General features: G+C 38.5%; 1 protein-coding gene across 1 annotated transcript in view; it reads right to left on the bottom strand.

The window, feature by feature from the left end:
* The window catches only part of LOC149302801 (suppressor of tumorigenicity 7 protein homolog), a 62,426-nt gene that overhangs the window by 21,822 nt on the left and 16,756 nt on the right, over positions 1-23,848 (bottom strand). Inside the window, exons 2-5 of the mRNA XM_089481939.1 lie at positions 9,244-9,326; positions 6,300-6,459; positions 1,556-1,610; positions 973-1,088 (exon numbers count right to left, since the gene is read on the bottom strand). Of these exons, the coding sequence (XP_089338065.1) occupies positions 973-1,088; positions 1,556-1,610; positions 6,300-6,459; positions 9,244-9,326 (414 nt within the window). The remainder of the gene's footprint in view (positions 1-972; positions 1,089-1,555; positions 1,611-6,299; positions 6,460-9,243; positions 9,327-23,848) is intronic.

The following is a 23,848-nucleotide window of genomic DNA, read 5'->3' as shown; positions in this document are numbered from 1 at the left end:
CACTTTTCATTAGGAAGCATCAACACTGGAATACAAATGGCTTATTTGACCCTTAATAATGTAAAATGCAATGAGTAAAGAAGACTTTAATACATCCCACTACATATGTTATACAAGGCCAGCCAAGCTGTTCATAAAGCTCACTGGGGTTGGCCCTTCATGATTTATAATGAATTCAAGGAGCAGTCCCCAATAGCTTGGGTCAATCTCCACCCTGCTTTTGCTGCATATTCACTCATGGGGAGGGCATTGTTCTCACACAACTCGGTCACAGCATAATCCAGGCCCATATAGAAAATCAATTGAACTGCCTTTATTTGATATGCAACAAAGAGAATTAAAATAGCCAATTATATATCTTTTCTCTAGAACTCTGTCATAGCCATATATCAGATGATTCTGGCACTGGTTCCTTAGCAAACCACCTTTGATAAGTGGAAACATCAGAAGACTCAATACAGAATAAAAAGGTTTGCTGGATAACCTCAGACAGTGAAATAAATGTCACAGCTGGTCTATGGGGCATGGAAGCCATCTACCAAAAATACATACAAAACCTATATTTATTACCCAACATTACAAGGATGGGGGGGTGTCAAGAATCAAATAATGTCTAAGAGTGCTATTACACTATAGGGAAAGTGAACATTAACAATAACACACATGAAGACATGCAATTACAAAAAGGAGAAACCACGAATGGTTAGTGCCTAATGAACATGCTGTCTGCCAAGTGTGTTCTTGGCTACTATATATCAAAGCTAATAAGCTGGGGTTGCCCTTGGGCCAATAGTTCTATAAACATCACTGGTTCAGGTGCTGGGACATTTTTGTAATTGGAGAAATCCATGATGTTTATTTACATACATGCATATATGTCTACTATATTATCAAGCAGGAGACATGAAACGAATAAGTGGACAGAAGCAAAAATATTTTAGAATGACTTTAGATCATATGTTTATTTCGTACTTGCATCTGCTGGCCGCATGTGATCTGTATCACATATGAAGAATGTTTGATGATCTTGTGCTGAAAGATTCATATCATAATATGTCAGGGGTTCTCGTCCTGTCACCCATGTGTATCTGTAATGAAAAAAAGTCCACAGGTGGTGTTCTATAAATATACGGAAACAGCCTGAATGTTAGTTAGTACTAAAATGACAGTACACTAGAGTGTGTAGAGATGCACAACACATTATTATACTTAGCATGCAGCGTCACAGAAGAACATGGTACAAAGCTGCTACAAATTAGTCAGTAATCAAAGACAATGTCGCCACTTTTATGACAGAGGAGATGATATTCACTGAAATGAGAGTTTGCCCAAAAGCTTAAGTGTCTTCTCAGTAACCTTTAAGTATTATGAATAGGCAAACCCTAGCAAGTTCATTGTGAAGTTACATTTCCCTTGGAATTGTTTTCAGTAAGACACCAATAAACATTGAAGGAAACTATGCAACAAACACCAACAAACTATGCGAAGGACATGTAACTATTACGAAGCACAAAAACATGACTGTTACAGTTAAATAAAAATAAAAAAAGCTTACCTGTTATACTCCGCTCCTCTGAACAGATTTAATGGATTTCGCCAGACTTTACATTCTGTTAAGAAGAAAAGCAACAATTACCATTTAATTTGAAGATATTGAAGTGTGGAAAATGGCAGTAATGATTTACATGAGATTTGGAAACACAAATCTTTTTTATTTGTAAAAACAGATGTAACTAGGTACCACCACATTGAGAAGGAAAGCAAGAGGCCTAAAATAGACGTTATACAGTGTCCACAAGAAGCAAAGGTGGACTTAATTGTCCCCACCACCCCAGATCTCTGTCAATCGAATCCCTGTACATGCTCTGTCCCACGGCCACCTGATATGTATAGGGCTGCAACTAACGATTATTTTCATAATCGATTAGTTGGCCGATTATTTTTTCGATTAATCGGATAAAAAAATGAATGTAAATTTTTCATTTATTTAAAATAATTTAATAAATAATTTAATCCCACATATGCCACTCCACGCTGCCTCCCACATATGCCACTGTGCCTGATACGCCTTATACCCCCTGATACACCACTCCGTCCTCCTCAGACATGCCACGCTGCCCTCCCCACATATGCCACTCCACTGTGGCCTCAGATATGCCTTATACCCCATGATACACCACTCCGTCCACCCCAGACATGCCACACTGCCCTCCCCACATATGCCTTATATACCGTATATGCCTTATACCCCCAGATATGTCTCTCTGTCCTCCCCAGATATGCCTTATACCCCACAGATATCTCATAGTCCCCTCAGAGTCACAGACTCGTTCTCAGCACGCTGACACCATACTTTTATAAATAAATACTGGGTTAATCTTCACTGCCCCCAGGATTTAGATTCCCCTTAGTTTGCCCCCCTTTATCTCTAACTGCACGTTTAGTTAACTTTATGAAATTAATTAAATTAACCCTCAGTTCTCAGCATTAAATTAACCCTAAACACCCCATTAACCATAGCTGCCCCTAAATTAACCCTAAACACCCTATTAACCATAACTGCCCCTAAATTAACCCTAAACACCCCATTAACCATAGCTGCCCCTAAACACCCCATTAACCATAACTGCCCCTAAATTAACCCCCACCTCCCCTAACTTTCAGCAGCCCAAATATTAATTTTATACTTACAGTTAGATGAGTGTCACAGCCATGTGGTTCTAGAGAAGGAAGGGGGCGGGGCCAGTTGTCACAGTGATTACAGGGAGGGACTGGTAAGTAGGAGCTGCTGCTGTGAGTCACTGAAACGGATTTTATATAATGAGGGGTATTTTTCAGAGCGTTTGCTCTGAAAAAACCCTCGTTTTATAATCGATAAAAATCGATTTAACTAATCGATAATGAAATTCGTTGACAACTATTTTCATAATCAATTATTATCGATTTTATCGATTCGTTGTTGCAGCCCTAGATATGTATATTTAGTTCTGGTAATCTTGGGAACCCACATAAATTTAAAGCATCACTTTTATCATTTATTCACAGGAATATTCTCATTTTATCCCCCCCCCACCTTTGTGGGTATCCTATTCAAATAATAATAAAAAAAAAATCAAATCTGCCTCATATTTGCCTATAGTAATTTCCCAAAATCATTGAGGTATATTCTATATAGAGGGAGTTTGTAGAAAAGTACACTATTTCAAATATCATGTTATAAAAGGCAAACCTCAATGAGATTCTCCAGCAAGAAGGGCTGTAGCAGACCTGGTTGCATAGCTAAATATAAGTTTTCAGCTATCTCCTGTCTCCTACCTACTCACCCTGCAAATATGATGCTCATCTTCCATTGTTAATTTCAACAATGCCCGAAGATACCGTACTACTGGTTTACTTCAACATGATTGAAGCATTGTTAAATGAATACTTATAGCAAACAATGGTAAGTAGAAATGCCTTCCAGCAGAAGTGGCATAGCTGCATGCATGGGAAAGGTAGTTCAGACACAATTTAAGGACAAAGACCAGGAACTAAATTGTCTAAGCTACTGTAATTTGTTTTCTTTCATATGATTTTAAAAGCCTTGGTAATGAACCATTCAAGCATGATATTGCACTTAATAAGTGAGAAAATAACAGTACAGAAATAATAATAGGAGACAAGTGGAGTTTGAATGATACCTTTATTGGCTAACTGAGTAAATATAGATTGCAAGCTTTCAAGACCTCTCAGGTCCCTTCATCAGGCATGTTATACAATAATGTGAAAAACCTCTCTTTAAGTATCAGTCAAATAGCATGGTTACAATTGGGAAGCAGATAACATCAAAATGTCTAAGACAAGGTTCTTTGATCAGTCAATAGTGTTAAAATCAGAGGTGGATTGGAGTCATAAAAGGAGGTGTTAGGAGGTATTCACAACTCTAATGGGGTTGTGTGCATGTCTGGTTTGTTATCTACAAAGTCATAATGGGATACAAATTCCCTATCCAGGTTGAGGCCAGCATTTAAAGAGTTAAATTTAAGTATTAATTTAACCTCCCATATTTTTCTCTCCCTCTGAGTTTTGAACAGTCCCGTTAATACAGCCAGTCTGATGTCACTGATGCTATGTCCATTTTGGCCAAAATGGTCTCCCACTGGTGTCTCTGCTCTCTTGTTGTTGATGTTGAATCTGTGTGAATTAAACCTTTTATGCAATGGCTGGCCTGTTTCACCCACGTAGAGGGCTGTTGGACACTTTGCACACATAATAAGGTAAACCACATTAGAATATTTGCAGGAGAAGGCACCACTGATCTTATGGAGTGTATTAGAATTTAGTATAGGCACCATGTCCACAGTGTGGATGTGTGCGCATGTTTTACACCTTCCTTGTAGGCAGGGGAAAGTGCCATTTTTTGTGGACTTGTTCAGGGCACTCCTGGTTAATAGTTGTTTAAGATTGGGGGGCTGTCTGAAGGAAAGTAGGGGAGGCTGTGGAAAAATTTCCCTGAGTCTGTCATCGGTGTGTAGTGTTGCTTGAAGTTCTTTAGATATTTTGCGTAGCGCTTCTACCTGGGGGTGGTAAGTGACAACCAGGGGCACACGGGTTCCAGTACGATGTTCTTTGTACTTTAGTAATTTTTTTCTGGGAATGTTGGTGGCCTTCTGTATCTGGTTGTCAATTATCCTGGCATTGTAGCCCTGGTTCATAAAGTCTCCCCTTAGTTTCTGGAGCTGTTTGTCGTGATCTGCTGTATCAGAACAGATGCGGTTGTATCTTATGGCCTGGCTGTATATGATAGAGTTTTTTGTATGTTTAGGGTGGAAGCTGTTGTTTTTAAGGTAAGTCGGTCTGTCTGTTGGTTTGCGATACAGGGATGTGTGGATGGTATTGTTCTTAATGCTGATGGTGGTGTCCAGGAAGTTTATTTCTGTGGGTGAGTGGCTGATTGTGAGGTTGATGGTGGGGTGAAATGCGTTGTAGTTCTTGTGGAAGGTGAGAAGTTCCTCTTTGCTGGCGGTCCAGATGATTAGAATATCATCTATATAGCGAAGGTACACCAGGGGTTTTGTTTGGCAGGTGGATATGAAATCCTCTTCTAATTTTGCCATAAAGAGGTTGGCGTATTGTGGCGCCATTCGAGTACCCATCGCAGTCCCAGTTTTTTGGATGTAGAGGTCCTGTCCAAACCTGAAATAGTTGTGGTTAAGTATAAATTGAATGAGCTGCGTAACCGATTCGGTGTCCATGTTGTGTCGGTTCAGGTATTCCTGGCATGCTGCTATGCCATCTCTGTGTGGGATGTTGGTATATAGGGATTCAACATCCATGGTGGCCAGGAGAGTGTTATGTGGGAGTGGACCCAGGTCAGCCAGTTTGTTTAAGAGGTCTGTGGTGTCTTGAAGGAAGCTGGGTGTTTGTTGTACTAGTGGTTGCAGGGTGTTTTCTATCCAGCCAGATATATTCTCTGTCAGTGTACCAATTCCTGAGATGATGGTTCTCCCTGGGTTGCCTTCTTTGTGTATTTTGGCTAGCCCAATGTAGAAGGAGCCCAATTTTGGATCTTCAGGTATTAGTGGTTTTAGCTGGTCTTTAATGGTGTATGGCAGTTTTTGTATTATCCTATTGAGTTGTTTAGTACATTCCTTGGTGGGATCCTCCTGTAGCTTCACATAGTGTCTTTCATCTGACAGTTGTCTATTTGCCTCATGTATATAGTCAGTGGTGTTCATAATGACAACAGCACCCCCCTTGTCCGCCGGTTTAATAATAATATCCTGGTTGTCCTTCAGGGATTGAATGGCTTTATGTTCTTTGTGTGTCAGGTTGGGTGTTGGGTCTACCCGTTTCTCCAGTATTTCCACAGTGGCTCTGTTTCTGAAGCTCTCTATGTACCTGTCCAGTGTAGGGTTTCTGCCTGGTTTTGGGCTCCAAGTGGATCTTTTTGTGGGAACCCGGGTATTGTGATGTTGCTCTGTGGTGTTGGTGTCTTCTCTATCCTTATTCCGTAAGTCTGAGTTTTCTGAAGTATTCCTCCATGTCGCTGCATAGTGTAACCTTGTCCACAGGTTTAGTGGGACAGAATGACAGGCTTTTGGAGAGGACAGATGGTTCTTCTCTGCTCGGTCTGTGTGTTGAGAGGTTCAGAATGCAGTTCTGCTTTACTTGGCTGAGAAATAATAATGTCCTGCATAGAGTGTATATTCTATCTATATTCTATAGAGTGTATAGTCAAAATATACAAAATATCCAGAATAAAGGTAAGTATTGGAAAGACAAACAGAGTTCAAAAAAAGTAATTAAAAAACACCCACCTGAAACACTTTGTCGACTGGAATCAGTATCGCCATTACTTGTGTTTGAGTTGCTTGGAGTGTTATTGTCAACCCCTCCCAATAGAGGGCGCAAATGACTCACAGATACTTGCTCAATGAACGACGTTCCGTACTTCCGAAAATACCACCACTCAAATATCTGCAAAACAGAAATAAGTCATTTTCAATCAAATCTATTTTTGAAGCCACTTACAAGATTACAGATTCAATAAATTTGATTAATCTAAAAAAAAAAAAAGTTAATAGAAAATGCACATTACAAGTTGTGGAACCTTACTGTGGTTTACAGGGTGAAGTAACAGCGATGCACATCAGCTGCTTGGTTTATGGGACACCAGTATCTGTGAAACATCCCATATTTTGCCTACTGATTACCCAAACAGTACTCCAGAGAGAATATTGCATCCCTTGGGTACCTCTGCTTTTGTGCAAGTGGGTACCAGCAGTGGATGGGTATTGTGTAAGTATTTGCTTCTTTTAGATGGGTTCAGCATTGAACTCGGTGTTGCCCAATCCCTGCCATCAACTAATATATATGTATGCATGCATGCATAAATATATATACACATACATATACGCAAACACATACATACATGCACTCTTGATAAAGGTCTCTGGTGATATTGGAAAAGAAAAAAAGCTCTATTAACTTCTGCATTCCACGGACTCAACGTATGATCTGTAGAACCTGGTGCTATATACCAATAATATATATAAACCCAAATGAAAAAGCACTCTTTTTTTAAAGAAATGAGACACATGCGTTGTTGGTTTCCTTTGACTGAAGTGCATACTTTAGATATAGCCAGTAGAGCTCTATAAAGGCCATAGGGATGTGACAGAATAAAATTAGCAAAATTATGAATCCATAATGATATATGGTAAACAGGCAGGTGTATCTGCACCAATGTGTCAAAAAGGTCCCAAATGGAAGTGCACGTTCCGAACATTATATGTCATTTTCATATATTTCTCACTTTAGTAGGGCACGTTGCTATAACAACCATTTCAGCACACAACATGGAAAAAAGTACAGAAAATTACATAATTTGTGAAATTGGTTCTGGAAAAAGCTCTTACAAAGCCAGATGACAAACAGATTACGACGGCATCAATACCATGGCATCATCAAAAGCATAAATTCGAGCATCACAAATGCCAAAGAGTGATGTATTTATTTATGGAGTGTGGTTAGAGGCCTTGCTTGGCAATAGGGATCTCCTGGGACATTTTGTGTAATGCCTATTATGTCATTGAACAATAATAAAAATACATCTATTTTGTTCATACAATTGAATTTATAAATAATTTATATATACTTTTTAAGGCTGTGGAACATGCACTCATATCAACCAAACTTTCTACGAATGTAACAAGGATGGAAAGAGATTTGCAGACTAAAGCAGGCTACCTGGGAAGTAATGGTATTGTATACCTTTACAGAATTTTAGGAACTAGAGACCTTTTAAATATCTTATATATGAGTGTCCACATGTTGTGCAAGACCATGTAGTGTACATATACTCCTTGGCTTTGCAGTGACACAGAGTCTATGGATGAATTAGAAAAAGGACCAAAAACCATCAAAAGGTATTCCACAATGTGCCAAACTGTTCACTTTACAAACTAAATATAACCTTACAAATACATTCCCAAATATGAGCGAATGAATGAAATCATTCTTGTGCATTGGTGCATCCTGATATTCTCACATTTAGCCCCTTTCATATTTGAGGCAAAATGAAATCTAGGTTTGAGTTACAAGACTCGATGAGCTAGCATAGATTGATTTCAATCCTTAAAGAGAAATAAAACTGCAGAAAATAGCCACAATCCTAGCATGCTTTTTAATACAAAATGACAATATATATTTTTTTAAATGGTTTAATATGCCACATAAGACGTGAGTCTAGTTAGAAAAGCATTACAGATAGTTATTCTTAAAAATACTCCCTTATCTGCACACATTAGTCATATGATATCCTGTAAAATACCGATCTTTTTTTAGCGATCCCTTATTATCAAGTCTCCGACAGAATTATTGATTGCAACTCCACAAAGAGGGGGAAGAAAATCCCTTAAGAATTATTCTCAAGCTGCGATTATCTTTGGGGAGTTGCCTGTTTGGCTGCGAAGTGCCGCAGAGACCCTATTAAGCATCCGTCTTTCTCATTGCTTGGAAACATGTGCAACACACACACACACACACACGTCCTTAATGAATACTTTCTTGTAAAATGTTTTACTGAATGCACCTTAAAAAACAAACATTGAAAGTATGTAAATATCTATTTGTTTTTCAACAAACAAATAAAAGTAAGGTGTTGTTGATAAAGCAAGTTCTAAACAAATAAGTAATGTAAGTTAAACTATAAAGGTTAAAGTGCGTATTCTTTTTTGGTGACCTGCACAAATTTACACATAAAACTGTAACACCTTGTTGATTCATTTAAGTTTTATTGTGACATATCACCTACATCCACCTTTATTTTAGGCAGTCAAGAAAACCGTTACGAAGCATCTAAGTCTTTTACTAAAGACTGCCATCACAGTTCACAAGGATACCGGATTATTATAGGCTTATACCGGCTGCCAAACTGGAACTCTAAAACCAATTCTCAAGTCATGCATTCCCCCAAGTCCTTTTCTGCCTCTTTCTGTTCTATTCCATAACTGCCAACAGCCTCATTAGCAAACACAGTATTTTGGCTGTATCTTAAATACCAATAAACACATACTTGCTGATATTTGTTAGAGCCAAATATTGTTTAAATATAATATATATATACACATTATATACACACAGTTATAAATATTTACCAGCACTATGCAGGTTATAAACATTAAACAACATAGAAAATAGTGTGTTTACAAATACTGGTTTTGATTTTCACAAAAGTAGTAGTAGGAATAACATACTTACCAATATCAGCCCCGAGATTAGGGAGGACGTGCCAGTCAGAGCAACATAGAATTTAGGGGTTAATGTGTTCAGAAACATGCTCACTGCAAAGAAAATAAAACCAGAATATTAGGATCAGTACTCTAGAACCAGTGTCCCCCATCCGCAATACCAAATTCATCGTATTTTCGTTAATTTGAAGCAATTACTTGTAGGATTGCTTCTTGGCCCTATTTGTACAGTCACGGCTTGTCTGCTCACATACGTATAAAAGAAGGTAGCTACCGCAGAGAGTGCCGTACTGCAACACAGACAGAAATTCAATACAAGCAAAGATCAAAGATAAATGTACATTATTTTATTCAAAAGTTAAATTGCAGTTGCTGTGGGATTTATGCCCTGAACCATGAGTTTGTAAGTGAGTTGTGTTACGTTGAAACAATTCCCCCATGCTCTATGAAGGCCCAAACCCAGACAGCATATAATGCAAGGGTTAAGCTGCCCTTGTACCATGCATAGTTCAAGCTATGAAATGGCATTCAAGAAATCTCATCATATTACACATGGCCAACCATGCCATTCTTGATGGAGCAGCCCACTAGGCTTGGCCCCTCATACAGCATTGTGAAGACTGCAAACACTTAAATTACTCCAAAAACAGCAGCATCTAATTTAGTGAATAAAACAAATCCTGCTGATTTCCATTTAACATACAATTAAGCTGTTCAAAGAGATGATGTGTTACGGACGTGAAAAATAAAAACGGAATCTCTCATTTTCACTTTATCTTAAATTCTCGTGATGATTTCCATCATGTTTGTGTGCGTGATAAGCGTTTTATATACCGGTGTATATATAAAAAAGGATCAGTATCAGGCACTGGCAGGGTAAACATCTCCAACTACGAGTAGATAACAAGAGGCCGCTTTTTAACATTAAAGAAGAAACGGTTTCATCAAGGGGACAAGGAAAGAGGCAAATGCCTCGGCAGGGAATTCTGCAGAATCCCTATATGTAGTTACAAGGGACACAAAATAGTAATTTAAAGGGGACACTCAGTTACCATATGCATTAAAGTGGAGGGTCCCTTTTAATATAAATTAGGAGTATTTCTTCTAGCACATCTGACTTACAATCAAAGTTGTAACAGGATGGTAGACAAATGGTTCTTATTTGCCATTACAAATAAATAAAATCTAATTCTTCATAATTTGAATTATTCATTGTCCTGCATGGTATTTACAACATAATTAATTTTATTATGTATTTATACCGTATTTGCTCGACTATAAGACAAGGTTTTTTTCAGAGCAAATGCTCTGAAAAATACCCCTCGTATTATAATCTGGGTCATTTTATAATCAGACCTCAAATAGGTCTGACTATGAGACGACTAAGATCCAGATCCCCCGCAGCTGCAGGGGACCTGGATCCTCCTGTCTCTGCCAAACCCAACCCCCCCCCCCCCCCCCGCTGCACCGTTATGGGGAACTCTGATCTCTGACAGTCGGGGAAGGTCTGCGCGATGGACGCAGACAACCCCCGCTGCTAGCCACACCTCCATCCGGCTGCAGCGGAAGTTGTCTACGCGGATCGCGTAGACGTTTACACGCTGCCCAGGCTACATGACAGGGGACTCAGAAGTACCGGTAAGTTTGGAGGAGGGAGGGGGAGGGAGTGTTAAATGGGGGGCATAAGGCATTTCTGCAGGCAGAGTGCTCTGTGAAATGCCTTTTAACCCCCTTAATGCCACTCTGCCTCCTGAAATGCCTTAAACCTCCCTATATGCCACTCTTCCCCACAATATGCCTTTTAACCCCCTAAATGCCAGAGTGGCATATAGGGGTATAAGGCATTTTTGGAGACAGAGTGGCACATAGGGGGTCAAAAGGCATATCATGGGGCACAGTGGCACATAGGGGGTCAAAAGGCATATCATGGGGCACAGTGGCATTTAGAGGGTTAAAAGGCATATCATGGGGCACAGTGGCATATAGAGGGTATAAGGCATATCATGGGGCAGGTTGGAAAATAGAAGGAAATAAAACCAAAATATTTTTCTCAATCATAGCTTAAAAAAAAAAAAATAGTTTAGATGAATTAACATTTACTGGTAAAACTTTTTTCCTATAGGGTCGTCTTATATTCAGGCTTTTTCTTTTTTTTTTCTAAATTAATACTCAGATTTGGGGGGTTGTCTTATAATCGAGCAAATGCGGTATTATGTGTTATCTAGTATTGCAAAAAAATATATTGTTTCATTGTAGCGTCTAAGTAAAAGATGCAAGATGGTAATGTGTGTGTGTGTGTGTGTGTGTGTGTGTGTGTGTGTGTGTGTGTGTGTGTGTGTGTAAGGTGCTTTGTTGGTAGAATACTTGGTTGTAAGTCTTCTAAGACTAATCTTTTAAAGCTGTATTAAAACGTAAACCAATTAGTAAACCACATTATCCGGTATTATTTAAAGGTAGTTAACAGCTTTCAGTTAAAAACGTCAGAAAACTTTTCTATCGTCGGAAAGTCAGGAATACAGAGAAAACATGGTTGATAATAAAAAGCAAAAAAAAAAAGCCCACCAAAAGGGAAAAAAAAACAGGTCACAAATGTTTTAAAAGGCCTTTTATTTTTAAATGTAATCTTGCACATTCGAAACACTCACACTAAAGAATGTCGCTGAATTAAATGCTTCCACTCAAACTATGTCCTTCATGAAAATATGCACAAAGCAGTAGGAAAAACTCCCTCCCTATTCTAATAATGGTACGGTCTAGTGACAGATGGTTAGCGCTCTGCATTCTCAATTTCTTTTAACAAAAAAAAAATCCCTGGGAATATGGTTCAGGGGTTATACTGCCAGCATAAAATTGATTTAAAGACATATTAAAACAAACAAATTGCAGCTCAGGGAATAACATTAATCTACAGTATCTGTATCCTATAATAGACACGGAGAATTGCCAAGATTCCAAGACTTTTTTTTATTATTATTTCTGCCAAAGATTTACATGTAATCATGCCACAACATTTTAAACTTTTGATACTAAACATAACTTTTTAAAATGATACTGTACTGTATTAAAAAAAAAAAACTCTAGGCTTTGCAAATTGCTGTATTTTAGCAGAAAGTGTGTCAAGTTAATATAAAAAAAATCCTCATGAATAAAAAATGATTTGGTCACCTTAACCAAGTAGAATTCACATTTGTATTTCTACAGTAAAGATAATTCATTATCGTAAATTTAACCTACTACTTCCCCACTCTGTAAAGCCCTCCAACTGGCTCTCTATTAACGCACTCCCACACTATCTCTCCTATTTCTACATACGATGTTTGTCCTCATCCATTTCCTTTAGGTTGCAAGCAGGGCCCTCTCTAACAAATGCCTGTCTATTCTACTCTTGATTTTCCCCTTGAATATATGTACTGTAAGAACTGTTGCGTACATTGTCAGAGCTATATAAACAAAAGATAATATAATAATAAGTTACAAGTCTGCAGTATTGTAGCCCCTTGGCGTACTTCTGCAAAATGGCAGAGCCACAGCGTGCGCCACTAAGACAGCCTCTCCCCGTTCCTCCAATGAGGAGAAAGGATGTGCAAGGGTGCTCCGCCCTTTTAATCAAGTACCTGGATAACAGGTGATAACAGGGAAAAGTGGAAGAAGAATAAGAGGCGTTGCGGGAAAGGAGAAAGACACGGAAGCGGTAAGGTTGGCGCGCGCAAGAGAGCGGTAAGGTGGGCGCGCGCAGGAGAGTAAATCCTTAAGATGAGCCCTGTATGCCACAGATCCGAACTCTGAATAAAAGATGATGTTGATTGTAAGACAATGTCGTTTTTTTCATAAATCGAGCAAATATAGTATTATTGGTATGATTATTATTAATAGCATTCTAAAATAGTTATAATTTATGTCAAAAGAACATACTGTAAACTATGAAATTTGGTATTCAGCAGATCGTTAATCATTCAAGCAGTTAAGGCTCTAATCATGTAAGTGCCAGCAGATTCTACAGCACAATTACAATAGGGGACAATAAAAATGAGCTCAATTAACATATATGTTAAGACATACTGGAACAAATATCTTGCGTTCATGTTCACTTCACAAAATAAAGTGAATATAAAATAATATTACAGGCATACCCTGCTATAGTGAAGCACATTCACTTTAAGGACATCCATGAATAAGGACATAGTTGCAGCACAACCATTCCCGTTTACCTAAGGGTATGACAAAACTAGAATTTACAGACTAAATTTATTTGTATTTTAATTTAAAAGGTTTTGAACAAATAAATGAAGACAATCATTTATGGCTGTCTAGACTGTATCAGGTTGGTTTTACCAGTAACAGCCGGAGAGCACATGGATTATTATGAGTGTAATAAAGTGCTTTTCAATAAATATTAACATCTCTACACTATAAGAAGATTCCAATTTTATAATCTGCATATCCACCTATATAATCATGTGAGGAGCAAATGGTTTCAAGGAGATATCATTAATAGGTATGTACACCACACATACATATTTATTGTTTTATATAATACTATCGTATTCCAAAGCACTGTACAATGTACTTAAATCACATAACTAGAAATTGATTCATTTGCCTGCAATTATTATTTGAACTGGGCGCAATACTGGGTGGATACTTGATATCAACATTGTTTCTGTGAAAATTGTCATTTATATGGCTACTAACATACACAGCTCTGCAGTTGAACATCAAATATGCAAGAGAAAATTCTGAAATCCTTGCCTTTTCTTAAAAAAAATAATGGTTTTATGAATATTTGTTTGTGAGTGAACAAAATCTCATTGTTCAGTGTATATGAAAGAAAGGTTTTATTAAAAATATATACAAAATAAAAAATAAAAAATTCCCATTCATTCTTTTTCCCCACCTTTATTTGCTTCCCAACTATATCCCACTGGTAAGATGTAGCTCTGTGACTTTTGTTGTTCACATATTGTTATTCCTTAAGTAATCCTTGTGAAAGTAGCAAACTACACGCCGGTTATACGCGTTTTCATAAGCATTCATTTTGGTTTATTCGCTAAATGAAAGAGTTGGCAGTAGAGTTGTGGTTTTAATTCCCTTCACTATTCGTTATGAAGGATCAATACTAGCAGGTTTCTCAAGCACTGAGCTTGCCCTGCACAATTAATAATTCAATGTGAAAGATGACTTTGAAGAAACCTTCCTGATTTAATCATGCACTGTACATGGCCATTCAAGCTTCACGGCCCTTCCTAATATAGACTGAAGTCAAGGAGATGAAGCAACTCTCCTGTAAACCATTCTTTTAGTGAAGAGACACACTTGTAACGCAGAAACACTAATATTGATGAACATCAAATTAAAACAAAGAACAAAAAAAACAATCATTTCATCAAGGTCTATGAGAAAACAATAATCCCTGGAGTGCCATTGGGGTGTGAACTGCAGGTGTAGACCTGTATAGCAAATTAGCCTGTACATCATCACTTACAAATCCTTTGGTTTCCCCATATAAAATATTTACGAATTACAGAACGTTCTATGTGTTCACTGATCCTCCCGCAAAAGAAACAAGTACTGCATATGTAGGCCACCAGAACCAAATATACCGTATCCCATCTCACACAATCTGAACACCAAGCATGGGTACAAAAGGAAACATTAAGGGGAGTCTTTAATGGTCTGGGGCTCAACTCCCTAAAATTAGGGTATAAAAGATGCGTAAAAATTAATTTATATAAAAGGACTAGCCTTTTAGGTTATGATAATCCAGGCCTAAATTTTAAATATGTGGGGAAAGATGAATATGTACAAATACTCAGCACGTGGCATATATTATGGTTATTTACAGGAAGAGTACTAATATTTGCAGTTGTTACAGTTTCTATTATAAGAAATACCCAGATGCTTAAATGCTCTGCTGTTCAGAGACCTTGATAGCCCTTTTTCTAGCACACCACCTGAGCCATTAGCGCTGTATTTTGTATCATAACAACAATTCATGTGGTCTCTGTTGGGACAGGGGAAATGTCAGTTGTATTTTTTTCAAATAGGCTCTCTTGGGATTGTTAATCTGATTCAAGAACATACAAGGGTACGTAGAAGAAAGTATGATCGGCTTGAGGAAAATTAATACAGGTTCAAAGATTTCACCTTCTTAGATTTGATTCAATAAAAACAAACAAAAAAAAACACATCTTAACATTGGGTTGCTGCTTTAAAGAGTGCTGCTTGCATATGATCATGGCAAGTCAAAACACTGATCACTTAAATATTTCACAAAAGAAAAAGGAATTACAATTTTAGACGTGGCCGCATGCACAGCAGGTCTGACGCTCATTAAAAATATTAAAAAACACACATTGATAAAGACCTCATTGTGAGGTCGAAACGTTGTTGTCCTTTTCCTTCAATAAATCTGCCTGAGTGGAACCCTTGAGTGCCTGGAGCCTTTTTCTATTTTGATTTACTGGGGAGCTGGCCCTTCCTGACACAGCTAAGCACCTGAGTTCCTGTGGTGTGTGTGCAGATTCCTAATTCTGGTGACTTCTTAATTTGGAGGAAGGCATAACCTCTGCAAAAAGGGCCATTATTCCAATAGCCAGGAAGGGATCCCTGAACTCTCTATCATTATTAAAGGAGAGGGACTTCTTTTCAGCAGCCCTACTCAATTACCATAGTCGAAGGCAGCACTGTTGGGTCTGAAGGTCACATGTGCAAAATCCTACTTGTGCTACCGAGGCTATTCTTCAGTTGTAGCTGATCAGAAAGCATGGTAGAGAGGGGCTTTGGCACATGCCCCCACCAATTATTTTCTCGCTTTTATCTTACCAAATTCACAGTGAACCGGGCTACCTCCACCCTAGAAAGGATTGTTGAGATTGTTAAGAAATTTCACACAGGAAACTGAACGGTTACATACATACCCACACGGACTAAGGTACTGGGACACACCTCTTAAATATTGAATTCATGTGTTTCAATCAGATGCAATGCGACAGGTTTATAAAACCAAGCACCCATCCATGTAATCTGCATTTACAAAAAAAAATTGTGAACAAAATAGGTTGTTCTAAAGAGCTCAATGAATTCAAACGTGGTACTGCAATAAGATGCCACCATTGAAATAAATCAGTTTGTGAAATGTCATCCCTACTAGAACCTCCACGGTCAGCTGTAAGTGGTATTATTGGAAAGCGGAAGCATTTAGGAACAGCAGCGACTCACCCACGTAGTAGACCAAGTAAAGTCACAGAGCGAGGTCACAAAAACCGTGCAGTGGCATCTTCATGGAATAGGGTTCCATGGCTTAGCAGCTGCATGCAAGTCTCACATCACCAAGTATAATGCCAAGAGATGGATGAAGTGGTGTAAAGCACGCTGCCCCTGGACTATGAAGCAGTGGAAACCTGTTCTGTGGCGTGACGGATCACACTTCTCTGTTTGGGTTTGGTGGATGCAAGGAGAATGTTGCCTGTATGACTGCATTGTGCCAGCTGTAACGTTTGGTGAAGGAGGGATAACGGTATAGGGCTGTTTTTCAGGGGTTAGGCTAGGCCCCTTAAGTGAAGGGAAGTCTAAGTGCTTCAGCATACAAAGACAGTTTGGAAAATGCAATGCCTCCAACTTTGTGGGAACAGTTTGGAGAAGGCTCTTTTCTGCTTTCCAATAATATATATTACACACACACTGCAACTCTGGTGATCTAAAATAAAAATAAACCCTATACTTATAAACACCAAGTTGTTAATTGCCGTTCCTTGTGCCCTCCTACATCTTACCTATTTACACTGCTAAACACGAATCATAAATATAGAGAAAAACGCTACTGTACAGCACACAGTAGATACCCGTCCACCCTGCTCCAAAACACTAGAAGGGCATTTTCCCTAGTGACCAATTAAAAAGCTGGACACAGCAGTACCCTACAAAACCGCCAGCAATGAGGTATGATGTGTTTAGTGTTCAGGAAAATGGATCAAAAGGTTACTTCTCCATGTTTCCATTGAGAAACTTTTTATAGCCTCTATATACACTTTATCTATTGAAAAAAATGTAATACAAATGTATCTGATTGGAAACCTTTGACATTCACTAATTCCTGGCATAGTAAAAACAAAAATCTATAAATAGAAAATGATGTATAACATACACATTATGAACAATAGAGATAGAATGATTCCCACACCATGAGCTTGAAAGTAGGACAAATAAGTAAAAATAAACCAACTGCAGCTACAACATTAATGCTGACATAACCAGCCCTCTCAAGTGTATCTTGTGGAAAGGCAAAAATACCTCCCAATTGTATCGGGAATGATATTCTCTCTGTTGCATTTCCCTCATGATGTCCCTCTTTTCTAGAGCTGAGTATGGTTGCTGGGTAGGAGTGTATCACAGCCCTAAAAGTCATGTATACAGTCAGTCCTCACTTAACGCTGACTGCTTCCATGTCCCTGTTGCCTTTCCTACAGCTCCGCTTCTGACCTTGCCTATTAATGGTCTTCTGTCTTCGACCACTTTTCAAAGAGTCTTCTTTCTTGGTCTGTGTGTCTGTAAATCAGGCCTACTGCGAAAGGGCAGAACGTCTGGAAGCATCCTCTACTCTATTGGAGAAACGAGGGAGACTATGTTCCCAGAAGTTCCACCCTTTTGGAGAACTGTGCAGGGAGGCCTGATTAAAAGGAGACACTATGAAAAGCAGATGAAGACAGAAGAACAAGAAGATGCAAAATCAAAAGCAGAGCAGTGGGAAAGGAGACATGGACACAGAAGCAGTCGGTGGAGAAGGTAGGGGGACATTGACAGAAAGCATGAACGAGTAAGTGAGTATCAAGAAGTTTGAAGACTCCAAACGAGCAGAAGATGGTGAACTTCTGCAAGGCCAGTGAAGACGAATCTAAGATGAGGCCAAGGTCTTTACATTCCGCAAAAAGGTGAAGCCTATACGGGCCAAATGTTTCTTATATTCCATCAGATTCTATGTTTCTACGCATGAGTATGGTCATATATGTGCACTGACCAGTTTTATCTGAAATGTAGACACAGCTACACTTTCCTCTGAAATTGGAGAAGCCATTAATATTTAAAAGGTCTATTTATAATCTAGTAAACTGCATCAGAAGGACAGAGAATCCAAAATGCCATCTGTTCCGTTTTTGTTTTTTTATTGGAACATCTTGATGTGGTAGAATGAAAATATTCTCATTTTAATTTGCATTTATGATCTGGTTACAAGCAAATGAGGGCAAATGATGAAAGCTTACTGTGTAATCAAGGTCAAAACAGGCCAATCATCCAACTCTGCTGTCTTTTATTTATGTAGACCAAAGGAGCATGGCACTACCAATGTTATGGTATGTTGGGCAGCATCAGTAATACCTAAAGCTAAACTAGAAGGTATAGGAATGGGAGCATGGAAAAGATTGCTACTTGAAAGGGTCCTTTCAAAGATGGCTATACAAGGTGTGCCCCAACAATTCAGTTCTATTTGGTCCTAAGAGTTTAACAAACAGCTTGATTCAATAGTCAAGGGCAGATGGAAAAGTCACCTGATCTGCAAGACTATCCAAAACAGATTGAAGCACAATCTTTAAAATGTGTCAAACTTGCAAATGTCCATGAGTGGTGATTTGTCCTTATAATTAAAGCATAAAAAGGTATGTTTATGACAGAATTGAAGCCCAATTCTACCTTAGTAGCAATAGTAGGCACTGAACCCCTGTGACAATGCAGAATTTAGTTGTAAGCAACCAACCAACTGTGTGTTCCACTGAACTCAGCAGCCACAGCCAGCTAAAAAGCTTTGACTGTCCGTTCTCCTGCAGAGACAGTATTCCACTGATAAACCTGAGAACTAAACAGACTTATGTCCAGCTTTGCAGAGAGTGCTATTCTGCCCGCTATTCTTTAACCATTTCACTACAGAACACGTTTCTATTATGTTACTAAGCTCCAAAATTGTACCTACAGCTTTGTAAACAGAACCAGGCAGATAGATAAGTTACTAGAAATCCCCAGTCTAAGTGCGTTTAAATCAATATGCCAATGTACATTATTTCAATAATATAAATAACTGCAGGTGGTGTTTAAATAGATTATTATTCAATGACTTGGCGACTAAGTTTTCTTTCAGCAACAAACAAGCTATAAATAGACCTATGCAAAGCAGCGCCACGTATCTTATATCCAAAATGAGACGCAAGCCCAGACAGAACATATTTACATCCAGATATATCAAAGAACATCTTAATAAAACAGCATGGTGTAGGTTATGGAAATGCTTACAGAGGTAAGCATGCATGGAAAATGATTAAGGGGACTGCCACCGGCTGTAAAGCACAGTACACAGGGAAGTCACCATCTAACAAATTTTAGAGCCGTCAGAGTGCTTATAAATCAGAGAGATTTACAAAGGTGAACACAGTTGCTCCATATTTAAATGAACTGCTGCCTTACGAAATCAGTTAAGGAGGTTGTTGCCTTAAATATCAAGTGGATTAACATGAATTCTGTGTTGTATTAGGTGGAGATACCAATTTAAAATACCCGTATAGATAACAATCTGCGTGTAAAATTACTCATATCTATGTTTTTTGAGTCTCTCCCCTCATCGCTGATAGGATAGCCTGAACATGTCCAATGCCTTGTTCAGGATAGATCAGTAGGCGTAGAGAACAAGCTCCGTCATCACCCCTTTAGATTTTTGGTCTTCATATATGTTTAGAAGCAAGTCATCAAGCTCTCAAACTGTAGGGCGAACCAAACAAAGGTCAACCAAACGCAGGTTCTCCTGCACTATGACCTGGTTGTTCACTTCCATATTCTACCTTTTTCTCTACAGCCCAAACCTTTCACTCGAATTGGTCCAGGGTGTTTCAGTAAGTTGCCAAATATGTCAGAATTGCAAAAATGAATTCTGAGTATCGTTGTGATGTTATCAAAATCTACTTAGATGGAAAAGATCCATTACCATGTAGCGTAAAAACAGCTGTATTCAATTCTCCAGTGTAATAATCGTATTTCTAAGTTGATCTACAAAATACTTTTTACGACAAACATAGATGAAAAACAATTTCAAATCAATCGTCAGCAGCTAAAAAAAATAAATTATGTGAAGTTTCTAAATGCCAGTTAAAATTAAACCATCTTCCCACCCTCTATAAATAACTAATTTTCCACATAAATGTTATAAATGGATTCTACATGAAAATACCATTTTTTTTTCTACTAACTAAAGAAATACAGAAAAAAAGTGAAATTAATCATACCGCAGTAGTGATTTCTATAGATAAGGAGCAATCTAGCCACCCTTCATGACAAAGAATCACCCCAATGGTATTAGGCATGGATATTAAAGGGCTTCTCACCAAACAAAATCTCTAACTCAGTGTTGGTTCTTAATACCTTTGTGACAGAGGTACTTACCCCTCTAATTGACTGGAGCTTTTTTTTTTTTCTTTCATATTTAGCATATTTTTGTTCCCCTTTCCTATGTTTAGTGTACCCGCACACATTATATATTGTTTTTTCAAGGACAGATGGGGTTTACTCTTTATACTGTTTGGTTTTTTGTATAGTTTGCAATTTAGTTACACATTTTTTACTTAGGATCCCGTCCACAAATTTGGTCCCACTGATAAAAAAAGAAATCCATAATTTGTGTTCAACAACATCCCCTTGAGTAGTATACACTACATGGATAATTTTCCTTATTTTAAAAAAATGGAGCAAAATGCTCCCTTGCATACTACACGATTTTAAAACTTTGGACCAGGGGCAAAAAAGGGGGGTTATATTATTTCATTATAAATTTTATTTTACTGGAGATTCCTCAGATTGGACAGTACTCCTTGTGATGTCATAGTGATCACAGTGTTTATTTTTTTTATATCTAACAATACAAATACTTAAACTTAACACAGTTTCTCTTTCATTTCACTTTGATCTTCACTTCTGCTCATCACAGCAAGCAAGGCTCCATTGCAATACCTGTGATCAGCTTGCACGGGTAGCTCAGAGGCTCTGGGAACACTTTTACATTCAATATCACTTCCGGCGGTGGCACGACTGACACAGCCGGCAGAGAATTTAGTGTTATTTCAGTGTAACTGGCCCCTGCACCAAGCGCTGTTACATCTGATCAGTCATCGGGAAGCTAGAGATACCGGCACCAGCTGACAGGGGAGACGCCAGGCTGTGGAATCACACCCTGATCTCCCATGTAGCCGGTGCAAAGACCACAGGAGATACTACTACATCCTCTAATCTAGAGCATGTTTTAAAAGACTTAACCTAAACATTGCTTGGAAAAGGGCCACTACAGTAAATTGTTTGTAGGATCCACATTTTCAGGAAAAGCTAAGTGATCTCAACATGTGGCTTGGAGAAAAGAAGGGAGTAAGAGGACGATGTGGACATTTAAATACATAAAGGGGTTCATCAAAGGAGAAGAGGGATGTATGTTTCAAAGAGAAATAAATGTTATGATATAAAAAGGTCATAATCTAAAACTACAGGGTCAAATGGGTGTATTGGCTAAAGGGTAGGCAGGTTGAACATTTTAACTACCTTGTGTCACTATGTAATATTATGGGAAAATACAGACTAAGCTTCTCCTGGAAAGAGAATTGCCCCTGCATAGAGGATAGTTAATGCAGGAGAGCTATTAAAGTTATTCTTACTAGTTTATGTTTTTTATGGGGAGAAAAAATGTATAATTCACCTACAAACTCCTTATTGAACAAACCCTAGAGGCTTAGATATAATCTGAGGAAGTTTTTTACTAGCAGAAGCTTTTTTTTTTTATTTATTTATTTTTTTTACAGACTAAATGGGTCAAATTGGTCTTATCTGCCGTGAAATACTGTGTTGCTTACAAAATGTTAAATGAAAAAGACCGGATTGACAGAACAGTCTCGTAGTGGGACAAATAGAATATGTTCCCTTTCAGCTTCAGTAATTCCAAAGCATGTCAGTAGATTTCCTTCTGCGCCTTTAATAACAGTAATCAAAATGGCAGGTAATGTACTTGGCACTAACCCTGTCTCATGCTTGCTGCCGCTATGCTAGAATGAGCACGCTTGGGTTTTTTTCCCCTTCTTCCTTTATTAGTAATCTGGTAGCTATGGAAACAAAGGCAGCGAGCAGCTGAGAGCTAAACAGATAGTATGTCTGTGGCTTTATCTCAGAACCATGTGCAAAGATAAAGGGTACACCCAGTTGCACGATAATGTACCAAGCGTGGCAAGAACCCACCAATGCCATAATCCCGAATACATGTGCCAAAGGATTCAGGATCCATGAAAATCACTGCAGCCTGGGCTATTGCGCTGTAAAATAGCATGCAATGGATTCAGCATCTACGTTGCTTATGTGTGTTACAATTTCTTCTGGCTTAAAAAGTCATGGTAATACACTGTACCATAATTGTGAATATGGTATTCTTGGTTGTGTCGTATGCATGAAGGTGGGGGGGGGGGGGTACATTTGATGTCAGCATCTAGAATTGGCAAATGCAGGAAGGCGCTTGAGACTGCTGATTTTTGTTTCTAGGTTAGGATTTCTACACTTGTAGATGTGTATCCTGTGATGGGGCTGATGGCGATTTCAATAAGGGATTTCCTTCAGAACAGATTTTTGGGGGGCTGGTTGGTTACATTTAGTTAAAAGTAAAAGAGGTTGAAGCTATCCCTCAACGCATTGGCGGCAATGGGTTCTACCTCTATGGGATATATGCGAATCAACGACTGGGATTGTTCAAAGATCCAGATGCAAGTACACGCTGGTCGCAAACCAAAATAGATTTGCAAGGATGTAAACCCTTAATAAATTGCTTCAGGAATTCAAGGCTAGAGGGACATATTGTTGCGATATATAGCTGCACAGCATATAATGGATTACTGACCTGGATACAGGCTTCCCTTTTATTAAGCATTAATCTATCTCCATAATGTTTTTTAGAGCCATCTGAGATAAAACGGCAATCCGTTAATAACGTAAATTTCCCAAGCGTTAGGCTAGCTGCCTTAAATCTTAATCATGATCTCAAAAGAATAGGGTGTTGTTACAAAGAACATGAAACACGTGCCTGTGGTCTGGCAGACCTTTGTGTCTTCTCCGAGTGTTGCACCTGCGTGTGTCAATGCATCTTATTACCATGTGCCCAGCTTAGCTTCCAACGCCAACAAAAAGTCTTTGCTTAGTTAAAATACAACACAGACCAATATTGCTTTTTGTAAATCCTACACAATAAGGCATGTTAATTTAAACATATTGAATCTTCATTTCTCAGCTCTGCAGACACATTATAGCCAGTAGCAATAAAACCATTGCCGGCATTGGAGCTCTATTCCCTACAGTGTTCTGGATGCTAGTGAGAGGCAAAGACGCTTTTATGCATATTATCAGGAGGGTTCTCTCCCAAGGTTTCCCCCCGTATATTTTGTGGTGTGCATGCAGCTGGTAGAAGGAAGCAATCCTGTAGAAAGGATGACAAAGCTGCGAACATCACCTGTTCAAAATTGTTCTCTCGCAAGCTTAAATTCTCAAGGAATCTTTTATTACCTTCCTTCTCCCGCTGCAAGACATTGAAACGGACAACTATGATGAAGGGTTTATAAAAC

The sequence above is a fragment of the Sceloporus occidentalis genome, unplaced genomic scaffold, assembly GCF_023333645.1.
Source record: "Sceloporus occidentalis isolate IW3139 unplaced genomic scaffold, rSceOcc1.0.p SCAF_17, whole genome shotgun sequence".
NCBI classification, from domain to species: domain Eukaryota; kingdom Metazoa; phylum Chordata; class Lepidosauria; order Squamata; family Phrynosomatidae; genus Sceloporus; species Sceloporus occidentalis.
The sequence above is the reverse complement of the archived record's forward strand: the minus strand, read 5'-3'. Positions and strand labels throughout refer to the sequence as shown.